General features: G+C 45.9%; 1 protein-coding gene across 7 annotated transcripts in view; it reads right to left on the reverse strand.

Annotated features, from left to right (window-relative positions):
• The window catches only part of Ptprj (protein tyrosine phosphatase, receptor type, J), a 155,918-nt gene that overhangs the window by 34,474 nt on the left and 105,117 nt on the right, over window positions 1-16,327 (reverse strand). For 2 of the 7 annotated variants that reach the window (XM_039104656.2, NM_017269.4), the window contains exons 3-9: window positions 12,882-13,130; window positions 10,714-10,941; window positions 9,568-9,780; window positions 5,941-6,204; window positions 4,526-4,783; window positions 1,641-1,898; window positions 597-872 (exon numbers count right to left, since the gene is read on the reverse strand). In XM_039104656.2, the coding sequence (XP_038960584.1) occupies window positions 597-872; window positions 1,641-1,898; window positions 4,526-4,783; window positions 5,941-6,204; window positions 9,568-9,780; window positions 10,714-10,941; window positions 12,882-13,130 (1,746 nt within the window). Of the gene's footprint in view, window positions 1-596; window positions 873-1,640; window positions 1,899-4,525; window positions 4,784-5,940; window positions 6,205-9,567; window positions 9,784-10,713; window positions 10,942-12,881; window positions 13,134-16,327 lie in introns of all 7 variants that reach the window. The other 5 variants (XR_010064594.1, XR_010064596.1, XR_010064597.1 and 2 more) reach the window with 5 other exon arrangements.

A 16,327-nucleotide genomic window follows, 5' to 3' on the forward strand; every position in this document is an offset into this window, starting at 1 on the left:
GCAATGTTAACCACAACATGGGAAAGCTCGGAAGAGCCCAAGCATTGAGCTCTAATGCCTCCTGCCTGTCACTGTCAAGCTCCCGCAGACCCACTCCCATCACCCTGGCCTCCTATAAATTCTCCAATGCCATGTTCTCTCCAGCCTCTGCCCCAGCTGCTCCTCTGCCCATAATGCAGGGTCAAACCCTGTGATGGTCATGTGGTTGCCTCTTCACTCCCTCAGACCGAGGCTCAGTCTCCTTTCCATGGGGCATCTGCACATGACACCCCCGATAAGAATACCATTCCCCCCTTCCCTAGTTTTCTTTTCTGTCCTCTTAGCCATAATCACCACCTATCTACTTGCTTACTTTCATTTCTTACCTGTATTGTTCAGCAGGCTAAAAGTTCTAGAAAGGCAGGGACCTCTCTAACAAAGCCCGTGCTCAGTAAGAACATGGTCAGTGAAGCCAGGGCAATGGAGTCAACACATCCTTAATGAGCTGCCAGGTTGTGTTGGAACTCTCGGTGTCCACCTACAGCCTGGGGAAGGTTCCCGCACGTGAGCGCCACAAAGGGAAGAGCAGGGACCACTAAGAACACAGGACTACTCACCCATACAGAACAGCTTCTGACCAGGTACCTCATTCCCAACCTCTGTATTCCTAATCTTTGTAAAGATCTTCACTTCGTAAGAGACGCCGGGGATTAGCCCAGGGATGGTGACAGAAGGGATGTCTCTGACCCTGCTGGTTACATTGCTGCCATCTCCAGCCTTCAAGATAAGAACGGAGTAGGAGTAGGAAGCAGAGGCTGCGTCCAGGTTCTTCCACTGGATGGCTGCCACGGTGGTGTTGGTGTTTACTTCAATGTAGGACACATTGCTGGGCCCTTGTTTAAAATTAAACAAACGAACAAAAATGAATCACTTTGAATTACAGGCCTATTTTATTTCTATATCTGAAAGCGCCCTGATATTTTTTCAAGAAAGAATTAATACAATTAATATGTACTGCTTCAAAGCATGATTTCCCTAAAAGATATTCCGAAAATTAAGCCTGAAAAGAATTTAAAATGTCCAGGCTTCTTTGACTATTTAAATTTATCATATATATCCTAACATATTATCCCATACAGAGAGAGCGCTTTTTATATTTTGTCATAAATATTCCAATATATTATCTCATACCCAGAGACAGTGTACTATTGTTCCCAACCTCCCTTTGGAGTCTGATGGAATTAGGAAGGTAAAGCATGTGACAAGCTAAGACTTCCACCGTCCATCCATCTGAAGGCTTCGGAAGCATCTACGTCACTGTCACAGAAGAGAGCCTCATCTGAGGGGATCTTCAGTGCCAGCAGGACAGCCGCTTTCTAGTTTGTGTTTCTGCAGAGTGAGTAGCAGGCTCTACCACATCTCCATTCTCCTACGATGTTTCTTTCTGCTTAGGAAGAACAGCCGTACTCGCACAGCTCCAGCACTAGTGCTTACCCATACAGAAGAGCCTTTGCTGAGGCCGCTGTTTTCTAGGTAAGCAGCTCTCACATCAACCTGAAACCCAGAGGCATAATCCACCCTCTCCCTAACAGTTACTGTACTTCCTCCACCGGAGAAAGAGGAAGCACCCCTCTGCCTGCCTCCTCCCCCACGAGACTCACTTGTGTACTGGGTAATAGAGCTGGAGTTGCCCTCCATCTGGTCCACTTCTGGAAAGATTGTAACATTGTATAAGGTGCCTGGGGTAAGGCCCCCCACTGTGATCCATTTCTGAGAACTGTTGGTCTTGATGGAGCCATTCTCAGACTCTAGAACTAAATGGTAAGTGTATCCAGAAGCACTGTCTGTATTCTGCCACTCCAGCTGTATTTCAGTGGTGCTAACGCTGACCACGCGGATGTCAGTCACAGCACTGCAGTCTAGTCAGAGAAAAGAAAGGAAAGTATCTAATCAGGATTCCAGTTTTACTTCAGAGTGTTTGTCAAAAGAACGACTCTTTGTTATCCAACTTTCCAATGAGGCCAGACATCACACACTAGAGGTCAGGTCTAGCCTGAGCTACAGAGTAAAAATTAAAAAGTGTCCTGGTGCCTTTGAAGATGAGAAGAACCCCTGAACTGGAGTTAAGGATGATTGTGAGCAGGCAAGAGGGAGGAAAGCTAACCCAGGTCCTCTGTGAGATCATTCAGTGCCGTTAACTACTGTCCATTTTGCCAGCCCTACACTCCATTTCTTACTTTGACCTGGGATTCTGATGCATTCTGTGGCAATTCATGAGGTTCTGTACTGAGAAGGGGTACACTTTTTATACCTATACTGTATCTCAGTAAAGAGCGTGTCTGAAGTTGAGTCTGATGCAGACCTATCATCCCAGCAACAATTATGAAGCTGAGGCAGGAGGATTTCAAGTTCAAGGCACCTTGAGCTCCTCAGCATGACCCTGTCTAAATAAATATTAGCTTGTTTTTCATCATTCAGCATTTTTCATCATGCATGCACTCCATATGTACTGCCTGGTGTACTGAAGAGAAAAGCAAGAAGGAAAATGAAGAGAGCGCTGTATAAGCCATGATACATACAGTTACATGGTACCTTCCTCTAATAGGAGGAAGATCAGGCTAACTATGGGGAAGGTTATTACATACGCAGAGCCAAACGTTCAAGTATAAAATAAGAGTTGTGTAATTATGACAATGATGTGACCAAAAGGTGTAGCTGTGGGCACAGGCAGGAAAGGAATTCAGTCAGATGAGAACAGCTAAGAAGTACCTATGTCCCCCTCCCCTTCAGCGTGGTGAATACTCACAACACACTATTTCTCTCTTTTTTTTTTCTTTTTCTTTTTTTTCGGAGCTGGGGATTGAACCCAGGGCCTTGCACTTGCTAGGCAAGTGCTCTACCACTGAGCCAAATCCCCAACCCCCACACTATTTCTCATTAACCATCTGTCAATGTGCATTGTGCCAGTACTAAATATACCCGTAGAATTGTATGAACATTACCATTTCCACATCCAAAATGTTTTCATCGTTTTTCAACATAAAAGCTGTGCCTTTCTTTTCCCTCCCCCCACACCCAGACTCCTCCCTGTCTCTGTGCTGCTGCCTATTCTAGGCACTTTGTATAAATTAAAGCACAAGTACTTGTCTCTGGGAGTGTGGTAACACACACCTTTAACCCCAGCATGTGGGAGGCAGAGGCAGGAGGATCATGGTAAATCTGAAACAAGCTGTTCTATATAACACCTTCCAGGTCAGCTAGGGCTACCTAGTAAGACCTTGCTGTTAAAAATAATAATAAAATAAATTAAATGTTCTTTCTGTATGAGTGACTTAGTAAAGTACTCTGTGTGTGACTTATTTCACTTTGCATATCTACTAGATACATTTATAACATAAATGAAGGCTTCACTCAATATGGCAGATTAATACTCTATTGTGTAGACTACAGATAAAGCCATATTTTGTTTATGTGTGTGCCAATGGATACTGGGTGGTTTCTACCTTTGGGCTGCTGTGAATGAACACTGGTATACAAACAGCTATTTGAGACCCTGCTCTCAATTCTTTCTGACAGATACCCAAAGTGGAAAATTAGATCTGAAGGTATTTGTTTCCCTTTTATCAAGACAGCCTCTAACGCTGTTTGACTATGTCCCAAGCAGTGGTGAGAGTTGTTCGTTAATGGACAGAAACTGTAAGTTTCCGGGGCCTTACTCCAACCCTTCTTGCCACCCATTCCAAGGAAACTACTCATAAGAAACTAGACACAAATATAAGGCTGATTTTAAATTATATCATAAAATAAACATTGCCAGGCATGTTAGCACACATCTTTGATCTAACACTTTGGGAAGCAAAAGCAGGCTGACTTCTCTGTGAAAAGCCAACAGGGTCTACAAAGGCCAGTCAGGGCTATACAGTGAAGCCTTGTTTCAAAAGCAAATAAGAAAACAAATAGATAAAAATAAAATGACTCGTGCTGACAGGGTAAAATATTCATAATAAGCAGGTGAGGAGAAAGCGGATTATAAACCAACACACGAACAAAGACAGCCATATTTGTAAAGGGTAAATATATATGTTTCTATACATCTTAAAATAGTATCAGGGAGCTGGCTATAGTAGCATGTGACTCTGATCTCAGCATCTCTGAGGCAGAGTTCAAGGCCAACCTCAGTCACATAGTAAGTTAGAGAGTGACAAGAGACCTTATCTAAAAAGGGGCTGGAGATCTGTGAGGTGGCTCAGTGAATAAAAGAACTCGCCCCACAAGCCTGAGGACCTAAGTTCAATTTCCAGAGCCCAGGATGGGAGGAAAGAACCAATCCCCAAGTTATCCTCTGACCTCTCTACAGCGATGTGCTAATTAATGACTTTACATTTGTTTTTTTTTCTTGACTCTATTTTTGTATTGATGATATGCACCACAGGCATGAAATATTTTTAAGATTCTTTTTCATGAAAAGAAAAACAATATTCGTAAAACAAGACATCTATAAATTACACTGGCTTCCTGTAAGAAACTTCAGCATCCAGATGCTTACCAGTTCTACCAACAACTGTCTGGGATGGCCCTTCAGTCCCATTTGGTCCTCGTGGGAATATTTCAAATTGGTAACTGGTCCCAGGCTTTAAATTTTCAACGATATAGCTCAGGTCTCCCGTCGAAGCATTCCAACGTTTCTCACTTCCCTCCTGCGTGATGAAAATCTCGAATGACTCCGAGTCATTGCTTCTCCAAGCCAAACCGATTTCCCTCAGGCTGACATTTGTCACTCGGAAGTCAGAAACAGGACGGGGGGCTGCAGAAGACAGTGAGTAAGGTTAGGGAAGAACCTCCATCCCTGGGCAGGGTACAGTGTTGGCCCTGTCCACAACAGGAGCAGCTCAGTCAGAGGCATCTAGAGTTTGAGAACGGCCTGAGATGCACAGTGAAAGTTCGTCTCAAAAACAAAAGTATGTAAAGTCCGTCTCTGCGGGACAGTATGGCTGACCCTCATAAGCACTGGCCAACATTCTCCAGAGCACCAACTGCAGTATAAGCCTAAAGCTGGTGCTTCTGGCTAAGGAAGGTCACTTGGCCACAAAAGTGCAGACACCATGCCGGTTACCCAGAGGCAGTGAGAGGGGTAAGGATTCCCAGGCTCTGGGGGAGAGTGCTGGCCATGGCTGGTTGCTTTATCTTGAATACGTTACTCAGCCTTCCAAAGGTCTGATCTCATCTCCGTCATTTACCTGCTTCTCAGCCTTCCCATATCACCTCAGACATGGTCTCCACTTCTATAAAGGCAGACTAACACCAACCATATCTCAAGGATACCCTAGCATTCAATGACATAGTGCCAAAGCAGCACATCCCAAGCCACTGAGCCTGTGCCTGGGGTCAACCAACGAAGGCTCGCACTACCTCTCACACCCTGAGGGGTGAATGAGCCCCTGTGGAACCACGTGCAGTGCTAGGCATTCCTTCAGGACAGAACGCAGCTCCCCTGCCTTGTATCTATTCCCGGCATATAGCGGACCACAAGAAAGGGGAGCCACAGTGTGCAGGTTAGCTTTTATGGTTACCTTGGTAACAACCTAAAGTCACCTGGGGAAAGGAAACCTCAGCTCTGTAACTGCCAGACTGGACCGGCCTATGGCCATGTCTGTGAGAAAAAGCCTTGAATGATGACTGAAGTGGGCATGCCCAGACCTAGGCAGGCATACTGTATCTGGGCAGGAGGTCCTGGGCTACTTAAGGAAAACAGCTGTGCACGAGGCAGAAATGTAGCCAATAAGCCACGTTCCTCCCTGGCTTCTGCTTCAGCTCCTGCCCTGACTACCCTAAGTGATAAGACTGCTTGCCACCCGGAAGTGCGAGCTGACATAAACAGTTTCTTCCACCAATTTTCTTTGGTCAGAGGCTGCCACAACAGCAGAAAAGCAAAGCAGACCACACAGCAAGGAGAGAACTTACAAGTGTACACTTGGAGGAAGCCTGGTATACCCGCGGTCTGACCCAGGAAAGGAAGCACTGTGATGTTGTACAAGGTACTGGAGCTGAGTCCACGGATGACGGCCTGAGTCTCATTGACAGTTTCGTTGATGGAGTCGGAACCCCCAGCCACGTATATTTTGTAGGTAAATGAAGCATGGGACTCATTATTGTTGCTTTTCCAGGTCAGGGTCATGTTCGAGTCACTGATGTTCACAGCTCGGATGTCAGAAACTTGGATGGGATCTTCAAAGACACAAGAGGAGTGAAAAATAATCAGAGTGGTCAAGTCAGAATGAGAAGAGCGGAGCGTGTCATCAGGACCTGTCATCAGTCAGTCACCCTCACCATCAGGTCTCCATGACCAGAAATGTGTGAAGGTCTCATCAAAGTCAGACATCAGCAAAGACAGCTGAGCCACTGCACCTCACAGAGCTGCACCTCACAGATGCTCTGTGCTGTTTGTGAGCAGACCTCGGACTGCCCTAGAGGCTTGGGGGAAAGCCAGAAAAGCCTTCAAGTACAGATCCAGCCAAGAACAAACACACCCATACATCATGAAAATGTCTCACAGCTGAACGGAGAGCACACTGGATTCTAAGCCGGCCGGGCTTTACCAGTCAGGGAGACCTCAGGAAAGCTACCAAGCCACTTTCTTATGAGACCTTATAGAAGACCATGTGAGAAGACTAGAGGTCCTTCAGTTATCTACTCCACTAGCCCATCCTGTCTTTCTTCTGCCTACCCTGTGTCCCAGGAGGCTGCACTCTGCATGTGACATCACTGGGGGGCCTTCCACATGGCCTATGAGGACTCTGCACCAATGAGTGGGGTGAGGAGGAAGATGGGGGCTGTCTAATGGGAATAATCAGTCTTGCATCCTGTGTCTTCTGTCTTCACTGGGCTCCAGGAACACTATCCCCTCCCCTAACACTTACTGCAGCTCTGGAGGTGCCTCTCCAACAGCCACTTACTTGGGTTTGAAATATACTCTGATAGTTTCCTCAACCCTGGCCCACCTGATCAGTCCCTGGAAAAATACCAGATGGGCTGTGTGTGTGTGTGTGTGTGTGTGTGTGTGTGTGTGTGTGTGTGTGTGTGTTATGTATGTGTGTATATGAATGGATGGATGGATTTTAAATATATTTATATATCTATGCTTCAGGGTAGAATATAAGATATAGGAGATATATATATATATATATATATATATATATAGAGAGAGAGAGAGAGAGAGAGAGAGAGAGAGAGATCCTAACAGTATTCAAAGGGACTTAGGGAGGTAATTAATCATAAGGGTGAGCAGACCATCATGATGGGATCAGCGTCGTTATTAAGAGGCCCAAAAGCAACTCATCTGCACTGTGATATAAAGAATGGGGCCCACAACCAGATACCAACCATCTCTAGCACCTGGCTTCACACTCCTAACTCCTAGAACTGTGAAAAGTAAATGTCTGTCATTGTTAGCTGTCCAGTCTGTGGTAATTTATCACATCAGCCAAAACTAACTGACACATAGGTACAAAACCCAAACACCATATAATGAGCGCACAGCTTCTACACTTACCAAATCCTGGGACAGTTCAATAGAACCCAGGATATGTGTGATTCAAGCCAAGAGTCTACAATGCTTTAGTTCTTCTCAAAGAACTTTAAAGAGCAGTTGTCTAGAACCCAAACACATGACTCCTCTTAGCAAATTAGGCAAATGCCCCCTCCTCCGGATGGATTCAGCTCAGGAGGCGTGGAAAGAGGCGCAAGGACTAGATACGGACCCCATCCACCTTCTTACACAAGTGTCTCGTGTGTAGGACAGCCTACCACTAATCACAGCACCTCCAGGAAGCCAGTCTCTTCACCCAGCCCTCCTAGTCCTGAGTCCTAGCCACTGCCACCAGATCACTGAGGACCTTGAGGTCAAGCAGCCACTCCAGAGCAACCTCTCTCCTTCCCACTGACATGTTACCATTTCTAGAAGAGGGAAGACGAGACAAGTCACTCCTCCTTCAGCATGGATGCCAGGGTAAGCTGTCATTCGTTCCTTACAGGCATGGCTTACAACCAATGGCTTCCCCACGTGTTGTTGTTTTTTTTTTTTTTTTTCCTAACCCTGTACAAATCACACAGCCTCACAGTCATTGCTGGCAGATATTCCAAAGTATTCCTCTTCTCCCTCCCCTCCCCATTGGCTAAAAGAGAAAATTCTCAAGAGACGCATGTAATATCTCTAGAGATTACAGTAAACCTTCCAGACCTACCAGGATCTCCGAGCTGTCCCCTAAGTCCCCTCCTTCCCCTGCATCGACACGTCTGAGGCTCTAGTCTCTGTTTGCCAACACCCGGGCCTCTCTGGCCTGCCTAGCTGCATCCTGGCTGGGCTTCTGCTACTCACAGGCCACTCTTCTGAGCACATTCCTACCCAGTCGCCCCTCAGGGTAGGGGGTTTGCGGTCCTCTACTATCTTCTGTAAACACTTGGATAAAAGAGCTTTGCATACAGAGTCATGAATCCGTCAAAACCACTCCCGCTACTGCCTTTCCCTCAGCCTTCACACCCTAAGTCTGTCATCTGCCTTTCTGACCAAGGCATCTCCTCAACTGAAGTGTCCTCCCTGATCCCCTTCCACACCGTCTTCATGAATCCAAGACGTATCATCCTCTAGAGTGACTTCAGATCCTCCCTTGGGACTGAATGTTAGAATCACGCTTCACCTCACAATGTCCGTAGAGTACGCAGCAGAATGGACAGCAGCCATGCACCACCCATGCAGTAGCCCTGTCCCCTTTCCAAGAAGCACTCAACATTCTTGGGGGTAGGAGCTGCTAGTCATCCACATGAAAGTCAAGGGACGCCAGTTCCCTTACCAAGCACAGCCATTCAGCAAGCGGACACACAACATCTACCTGGGGACTTTGACTTCCAGGACACAAATTGATCTAGGGTGGCCTAGCACCTCCTGGATACCAGCTTGTTTTCTGCCCTTGTTCCTCTGGTCTTGACCCTCACTCCCTCGGTCTGTTGACCTAGGATGGTGTTTCAAAATATTTTCTGCTAAGACACACCAAGCCAGTGCACACCGAGTCTCTGAGAACACGAAGCTCTAGTGCCTGAGCTCAAAGGGACCAAGGAAGACGCTTCTACACACGTTTATCCCAATCCCCCATCCAAGAGCAGGAACCGTATCGCATCATGAGCACTGATCACAAAAGTTTCCAGACACTGAACTCACAGAGTGAGGGTGCCTGTGAACCACACCTAATGACAGCAATGTGAATGTCAGCAAGGGTCTTGACAAAAAAGTCGACATACACCTCAAGGGCCAGTCAAAACCAGAAACACGCTGGCAGACAGCAAAGACAGATGTGAGGAGGCACCCAGCATCCACACCGTCCCTTGCCCAATGCTTTGCTGAGCATCTTAAAAGATAAACTGTGGTCACAGAGGTACAGAGAAACCCAGTGCCACGGCTCCACCCAAAACCTCTCTCAGGAAGATCCTTTTAATAATGGAACTAGCTGCTAAGCAAGAAATAATCCAGATATGGAATCACAAAAGATAAAACTTTATAAAACTCAGGCTGAGTCCATTTCATAAAAATCAACCTACTTGTTTTAAACACTTTGTTCCCAGGCTGTCCTTCTGTGCCATCTGCTGCTTGAGAATAAATGGTGACTTTGTACTGAGTATCAGGCTTTAGCTCAGTGAGCAAGACCTCTGTGAGGGAGGGATCCCGGGCAGAGGGTGGGTCTGCAGAGGCAAGAGAATTCTTATGTAGTTGGGATATGTTGGCCACTGGGCTTCCCTCGGTGCCATTGGCATCTGCTTCAAACACAGGAGGCAAAGACATTAACCACAAGAACACATCCCCCACCTTTCACCACCCTATCCCATAGGATGACACATCCAACAGGGCCCACAGTTGGTACTCCATAAATATCTGTTCTCTGCCGCCTCCTGAGAAAGATCTGGTTCCCTGAAAAGAACCAGATACTTCACTTTGTATTACTCCGTAACACCACAGCTATTTTATAGTTTTCTTTGAGCTCTGATATGCTGAACCATTCTCCTTTCCTTGGGAAGTGTCTTCTGCCATCCCACCATGGCAGTCTCCCTCAGACTGCTCTGAGATAGGAAGAGCCCATGTCCACTTCGCCTTGAACTATGTGGGAGGGGTGCTCCCTGAGAGGCAACCAGACACAGACACCAAATCAGGAGACAGAGTTGAGAGTGGCCTATCTCCTGAAGGCCTCACTACCTGTCGTGGGCCATAAATTACCTTTCAGTCTTAGCACTCAGCATCTGGTTTCTGATTCTAATACGTAATCTGTATCTTCGTTGCCTTGGTGTAAAATGGAGATTTAGTCTCTCCTCTTCCTCATTTCACAGTTACCAGAGGAATCCACTGCTACAGAGTCTACAATTGACTTCTCTAAAGAAAGCACAAAAGACATCTGCTGGGTTTGCCTACTAAGGATCCCTCTCCTCAATGGGGGAACTGATTTGGTCATCCACTGTTTAACACCTGTCACTGTTCAGCCGATGTGAAAGGTGAAAAGGCCTATCGACCTTCCAGTCCCCAAGTACCACACTGAGCGCTGTGTTGACTTGTAAACTAGGAGCCCTCCTCCTCACTAAGGTATGAGACCACACAACACTGTGGCAGGGCAGTCTACCAGCAGTTCTCAAACCCTACACAAACATACACCAGTAAATGATAAAAATCAAAACCGGATACACAATTGCGTAACTCACCCGAGACGCCTTCTGTGACCCATAAGTCATGCTGGGTCTCATTCGATCCTTGGACAGCCAAGCTCTTATGGGTCCCCGGCTTCAGATCTGAAATACCACCTGATGAATTTGTGGTCAGCTCTACAATCTGCATCCGGTAAGAAGCGGTGCCGTTTGCATTGCTCCAGGCGAGAAGAGCCTGTGTCACACCGATGTAGGCGACTTGGAGATCCGACACTGGCCAGGGCTCTGTTTCAAAAACACACAGTGGGAATTAGTGGGAAAGGCCTCTGAAGCCATCTTCCTTAGGTCACTGCCTAAGTGACCCACTAAATACGTGCCTTTCATATCAGAGCCTAAACCTCCCCATGACATCACAGAGGCAGGGAACAAACACCATTAGAAAACTCGAGAAGAGAAACCTTGAAACCCGAACTGCTCACATTCTGCATCACTGTTCAAGATTGCTCAAATTCCCAACAGGAATTTGAAGTTCTTCTTAAAATACCCCTCTACACAGTGGCATTTAACTGTGTTAATTTTAGACACTGAAAATAAAGGATCAAACAAATGACTATTTCTAAATCTGGAAGCTTCCGTTCAACTAATGCAAACAATATTTTATGCCCAGGCCCTTCCATCACCTTATTGCCTGATGGCGACATAATTTAAACCAATTCAGCTAAAAGGACATACACTCCCTTCTGTTTTTGCCGCCTTTTTACTGCTTGTTTAGTTGGTTTCACTATGTAGCCCAGGCTGGGCTCAGACTTGCAACAGACTCCGCACCACTGCTTCGTGAGTATTAGGGTTAGAAACACATCCTGCAGCACCCAGCATCTCTCCCTTTGCTTTGTGCTCTGAAAACAGGGAGAGCAGGGGACGCAGGATGACTAAGCTCGAGAGCATCAGCTGCTGGTGTGTGCCGTGAGGAGACCAGAATACAGACAAGCACACAAAGGCAAAGTTGGCGGAGCTTCGAACAGAGAAGAACCCTGCCTGCGGCCTGCAGAGGGCCGGCTGCGAAGATGCTGGATAAGTGACTCTAAGGCAGCCCCCAGCTCTGACACAACTGGTCATTGATTTGACTTCTCATGTCAGACTTCTCACGTCAGACGTTTCAGACACAAATCAGGTCACTGGTGGTTGGTTTTGTATTTAATCTGGGATTACAGGGAGGCCTCCATGCCCACCCAGGATTTACCAAGCTGGTGCTGAGGATCCAAAGTCTGGTTCTCACACTTGCACAGTAAGCCCTTTATATACTGAACCATCTCTCCAACCCCAGGGGTATGTGTGTGTGTCTGTGTCTGTGTGTCTGTGTGTGTGTCTGTGTGTCTGTGTGTCTGTGTGTGTGTCTGTGTGTCTGTGTGTGTGTCTGTGTCTGTGTGCCTGTGTGTCTGTGTGTCTGTGTGTCTGTGTGTGTGTCTGTGTGTGTGTCTGTGTGTGTGTCTGTGTCTGTGTGCCTGTGTGTCTGTGTGTCTGTGTGTCTGTGTATGTATCTGTGTGTGTGTCTGTGTGTGTGTCTGTGTATGTTTGTGTGTGTGTCTGTGTGTCTGTGTATCTGTGTCTATGTGTCTGTGTGTGTGTCTGTGTGTGTGTCTATGTGTGTGTGTCTATGTGTCTGTGTGTGTGTCTGTGTGTGTGTCTATGTGTGTGTGTCTATGTGTCTGTGTGTCTGTGTGTCTGTGTCTGTGTACCTGTGTGTATGTGTGTGTGTGTGTGTGTGTGTGTGTGTCTGTGTCTGTGTCTGTGTGCCTGTCTGTGTGTGGGGGGTGCTGCTGACCACAGAGAGTTGAAGTAGGGTCAAACTCTATACTGATGAGCTACATCTCCCGCTCTCTTTGTCTTTATACTAAAGAATTTAACATCAATAAACCACACAATTTAATGGATCCTGGTGACTGTATGGATATCACGGACCTTCTAGCGGCTAGACTCTGGCTCTCCAGGTTCCAGTCCCATCACTCTTGATGCCAGGACTATGGGATCTTAGAAGAAATTTAACTTTCCCATGCCACAGGTTTCCCCTTCAGCCCTCGGGCTTCATGGGGACAAGATAATGTTGTTCATACATAGTGTCTGATATGATCTTTTCCACAGAGTCCTGTCCTGTGACCTCCAAACCTCCCTCCTCACCTCCCCAGGCCACTGCTGTAGCCACCAGCCCTGTTTACCTTGTCCCTTACCTGTTGTGATATTTTTGTATGTGGGCTTTCCTGAGGTCTCATTGACTGTTCCCAAGGTGATGGAGAATTTGTAGGAAGTAGCTGGGCTTAAGCCTGTGATGTTAAATGATGTCTGGTTTTTAACAGTATACCGCAGCGTGTTTCCCTCATTTATCTTATATTCTGAAGTGGCTGAATCATTGTGTTTCCACGTTAATACCACACTGGTAGGGCTGGTGACAGCTTCAACGTCAAATACAGGACTGGGCGCTACTTAAATGAAGAGAGAGGAGAGAGAAAGAGTGGGATTAATCATATGTGACAAATTAATAAATGTAAGAATAAAGTCCATCTTGTTGGCTCTCAATTTTATTTCTCTTGGTTTGCCTCTTTGACTCCCCTGAATATATACACACTGCGCATGAGTGCGTGTTCCTGAAACTGAAGACAAAGTAAACAGACGGAGGCCATGTTGGCCATGAGTTTAAACCTTGACATAAACTGACACAAAGATATCTAAAATGCAAAATGAGTCTTGGAAAACCACCCATAAAAATCTATTCTACCCACTGAGTGACTTGGTTTGAGCCCCTTTGAAACTCGATCTTAACTCTAATGTACCAACTGTACATTAACCATCACTAAACCATCGTGACACTATAGACAAGGTCAATATATTAAGACAACTCAATCCTACTCACCCTGGTCATAAAATTTTATTCAAAATCATTTCAACTCTCTGAATATCCCTGTACAAGGCCAAATATGTTAGACTCCAAACCAATGGAAGCCATGTGGTTATTCACAGTCATACTAGCAAGTGAAGTGGACTTGGTTAGCCCAAGATGGAGGAGCAATGACCAGGAACAGTAAATACAAGGTAAGTCCTTATTCTCAGGGTGCTGGAGAAGCCACTGCTGTAGTCCTCTCAGCATGACCTGGGCGCTGTGCCTCACCTGGAGGAGGTGCAAATTCACCCAGTCCATAGAAAGGGTTGGAAGAGGAGCAAAGAAAAATTAAACACTTCAGGGATAATCTGCTGCACCCCTTCAGGCATTGAGTTTCTTCTCTAAATTGACAGGTTCACATATCACTGGGTGCCACCATTTACAATCAATGACAATGGCCGTGAGGAGAAAGTGGTAACAGCTACATCAGAGGAGGTGGCGAGATGAGCAGCACCCCGGAGGGTAGTTAGCAATGTCCCAGCCTTGGTACCAGGTGCTAAGTGTGCACATGCCGCTCACTCTTCCCATCTGCAGGACGATGGCTATGGCCCCAATCTCAGTAGCAAAAGTCTATGCTAAGACCTAACTTGGTTGTTGTTTTTTTTTAATTCATACAGAGAACCTGAGCAACATGGGGAAATAGACTCCTGCATTTCAATAGTCATGGGAGGAGGTACATTTTTACTAAATGTTTCCTCTTCATTTACTGAAATAATACTGTAGATTTTGTCTATTAATGCAGCATTATCACATAGGCCTGTGTCCTGTCCGTATGCTGAGTCATCCTTAAATCCCTGGGAGGGATCTCACCTGATCACACTGAAGGGTCTTCAGTGTGCTGTTGAATTGGGTTTCTGGTCTTTCAAGGAGGAACTGACAAAGTCATTTACTCATACAAACCTCCTCTTAGAACAGCTCTTTGCCATATCCTGTGTGTTTTGAAATATGGTCTTTCCGTTTTTTCTCAAATGTTTGAATTCCTTTTCTTTCTTCTTGCATTACTGGTTATGTGAGCACATGCTGCTAGTTTCCAAATGTGTGTAGTTCCCAGGGTTTGTAATAACTGATTTCTAAGTTTTACTTTACTGTGAAAGATACTTACATCTAGAGCTACCTGAATACTCCTGAGATGTATTGTGTAGCCTAAAATAGGTCTATCCCAGACAGTGCTCTATCCCCAGTGGAGAAGAATGTGTATTTGCAACGACAGGAGAAAATACTTGGACGTGTCTCATAGGTCTCTTCGGTACATACTGCGATTGGAACTCAGTCCTTCTTTCTTACATCAGCGCTATGTGCAGTTGAAGCTGGGGTTCACAACTCAGGACCCTTCTGAATTTCTCACCCTTCAATTTCTCACCCTGTCACCTGTCACAGGAGGGTAATTAAGCCTTAATCTAGAAATCAGTTCTGGAGGGCTGCATCTAAATCCTGCTCCCTATATGCTATAGGCTAAATTGTGTCATCGCCCAAATCCATACATTAAAATAGTAAATGTGTGTGTACTTGCAAAACAGCATGTCAAGGAGTTAAGTTCAAATGAGGTCATGAGAGTGGGGGGTCCCTCTCCTTAAAAGTGCCATCCTTGTAAGAAGAGCAGATTAGTCCATAGGCACAGGGGCTGGAGGGGGCCCCATGAGGACACAAGAGAAGACAGCTACCTGTGTGCTCAGAGAAGGTAACTGTGGGAAGAGAGAATGTGTATAATGGCCATGAAGGAACCCAGCAGACTAATGCAGGGCCCTTCCTGTGGCTCCAGAAGTCCTGAGCTCCCAGGAAACGCCTTCTAGAATAGCTCGGGAGTTTTGTTCCTGCCACTGAGCATTCAAAACACTCCACCCTCTGAGCTAGAGTGCACTAGAGATGAAATTCTGCAGAGCTCCAGCTCCCTCCCAGCTTATCTCTCAGGCTGATTCACAGGAGAGACAGTGCCTGTGTGGGCTCCCCATTGTTTGTGATAGTTCTGCATAATTACTGCTATTAACAAAGATTTGCCTCATTAGAAGGGTTCAGTAAGTTCTGCCCTCTTTGTAAAACACTGTGAGACCAAGTCGATCATTTTATCTCAGTGATCCCTAGGCTTTGCGTTGTTTTGGGGGTTTGGTTTGGTTTGGCTTGGTTTGGTTTGGCTTGGCTTGGCTTGGCTTGGCTTTGCAGGAAAAGAAAAAAAGTTCCTGAATTTTAGGGACACACACTAGCATTTTTTCCCAAAAATATACTTTTTTTTAAGTACTAACTACTATAACTACTATAGAAACAGTAAGGTCTTGGTCCCAGAATGGTGCTTTTAGCTGGATGTGTTTGGCTATGTAAACCAAATATGATAATATTAGGCAGGCATCTGTGTTTATCTTGTCTTCCTACAGACCAGGGAAAGCAGCACCCAGCTACAACTGAGACTCAGGCCTCCACACAGCACTGGGGGGGCCAAGAGGAAAGGAACTTTATACTGATTCACTGTTCTAAGGATGCCAGACCTCATATGTATCAGGCAAGTGCCCAGCCATGAGCTATAGACCCACTCCCAGGATAACACTCAAAATCAAAAGACACAGGAGGCTGCCTCTGCTTTCGAAGAATTTGTATAATTCCACAACACCATATTGTAAGGGTAGCAAGACAGCAACACAAGAAAGGGCTTGTAAAATATCACATGAAATAGAAATACACAGTATTACAGTTTCAACACATGTATCTCACCCATGGGTGTAGGCTGGCAAAAGAAAAATCACAGGAAGT

This window comes from Rattus norvegicus, chromosome 3, assembly GCF_036323735.1.
Source record: "Rattus norvegicus strain BN/NHsdMcwi chromosome 3, GRCr8, whole genome shotgun sequence".
NCBI lineage: Eukaryota > Metazoa > Chordata > Mammalia > Rodentia > Muridae > Rattus > Rattus norvegicus.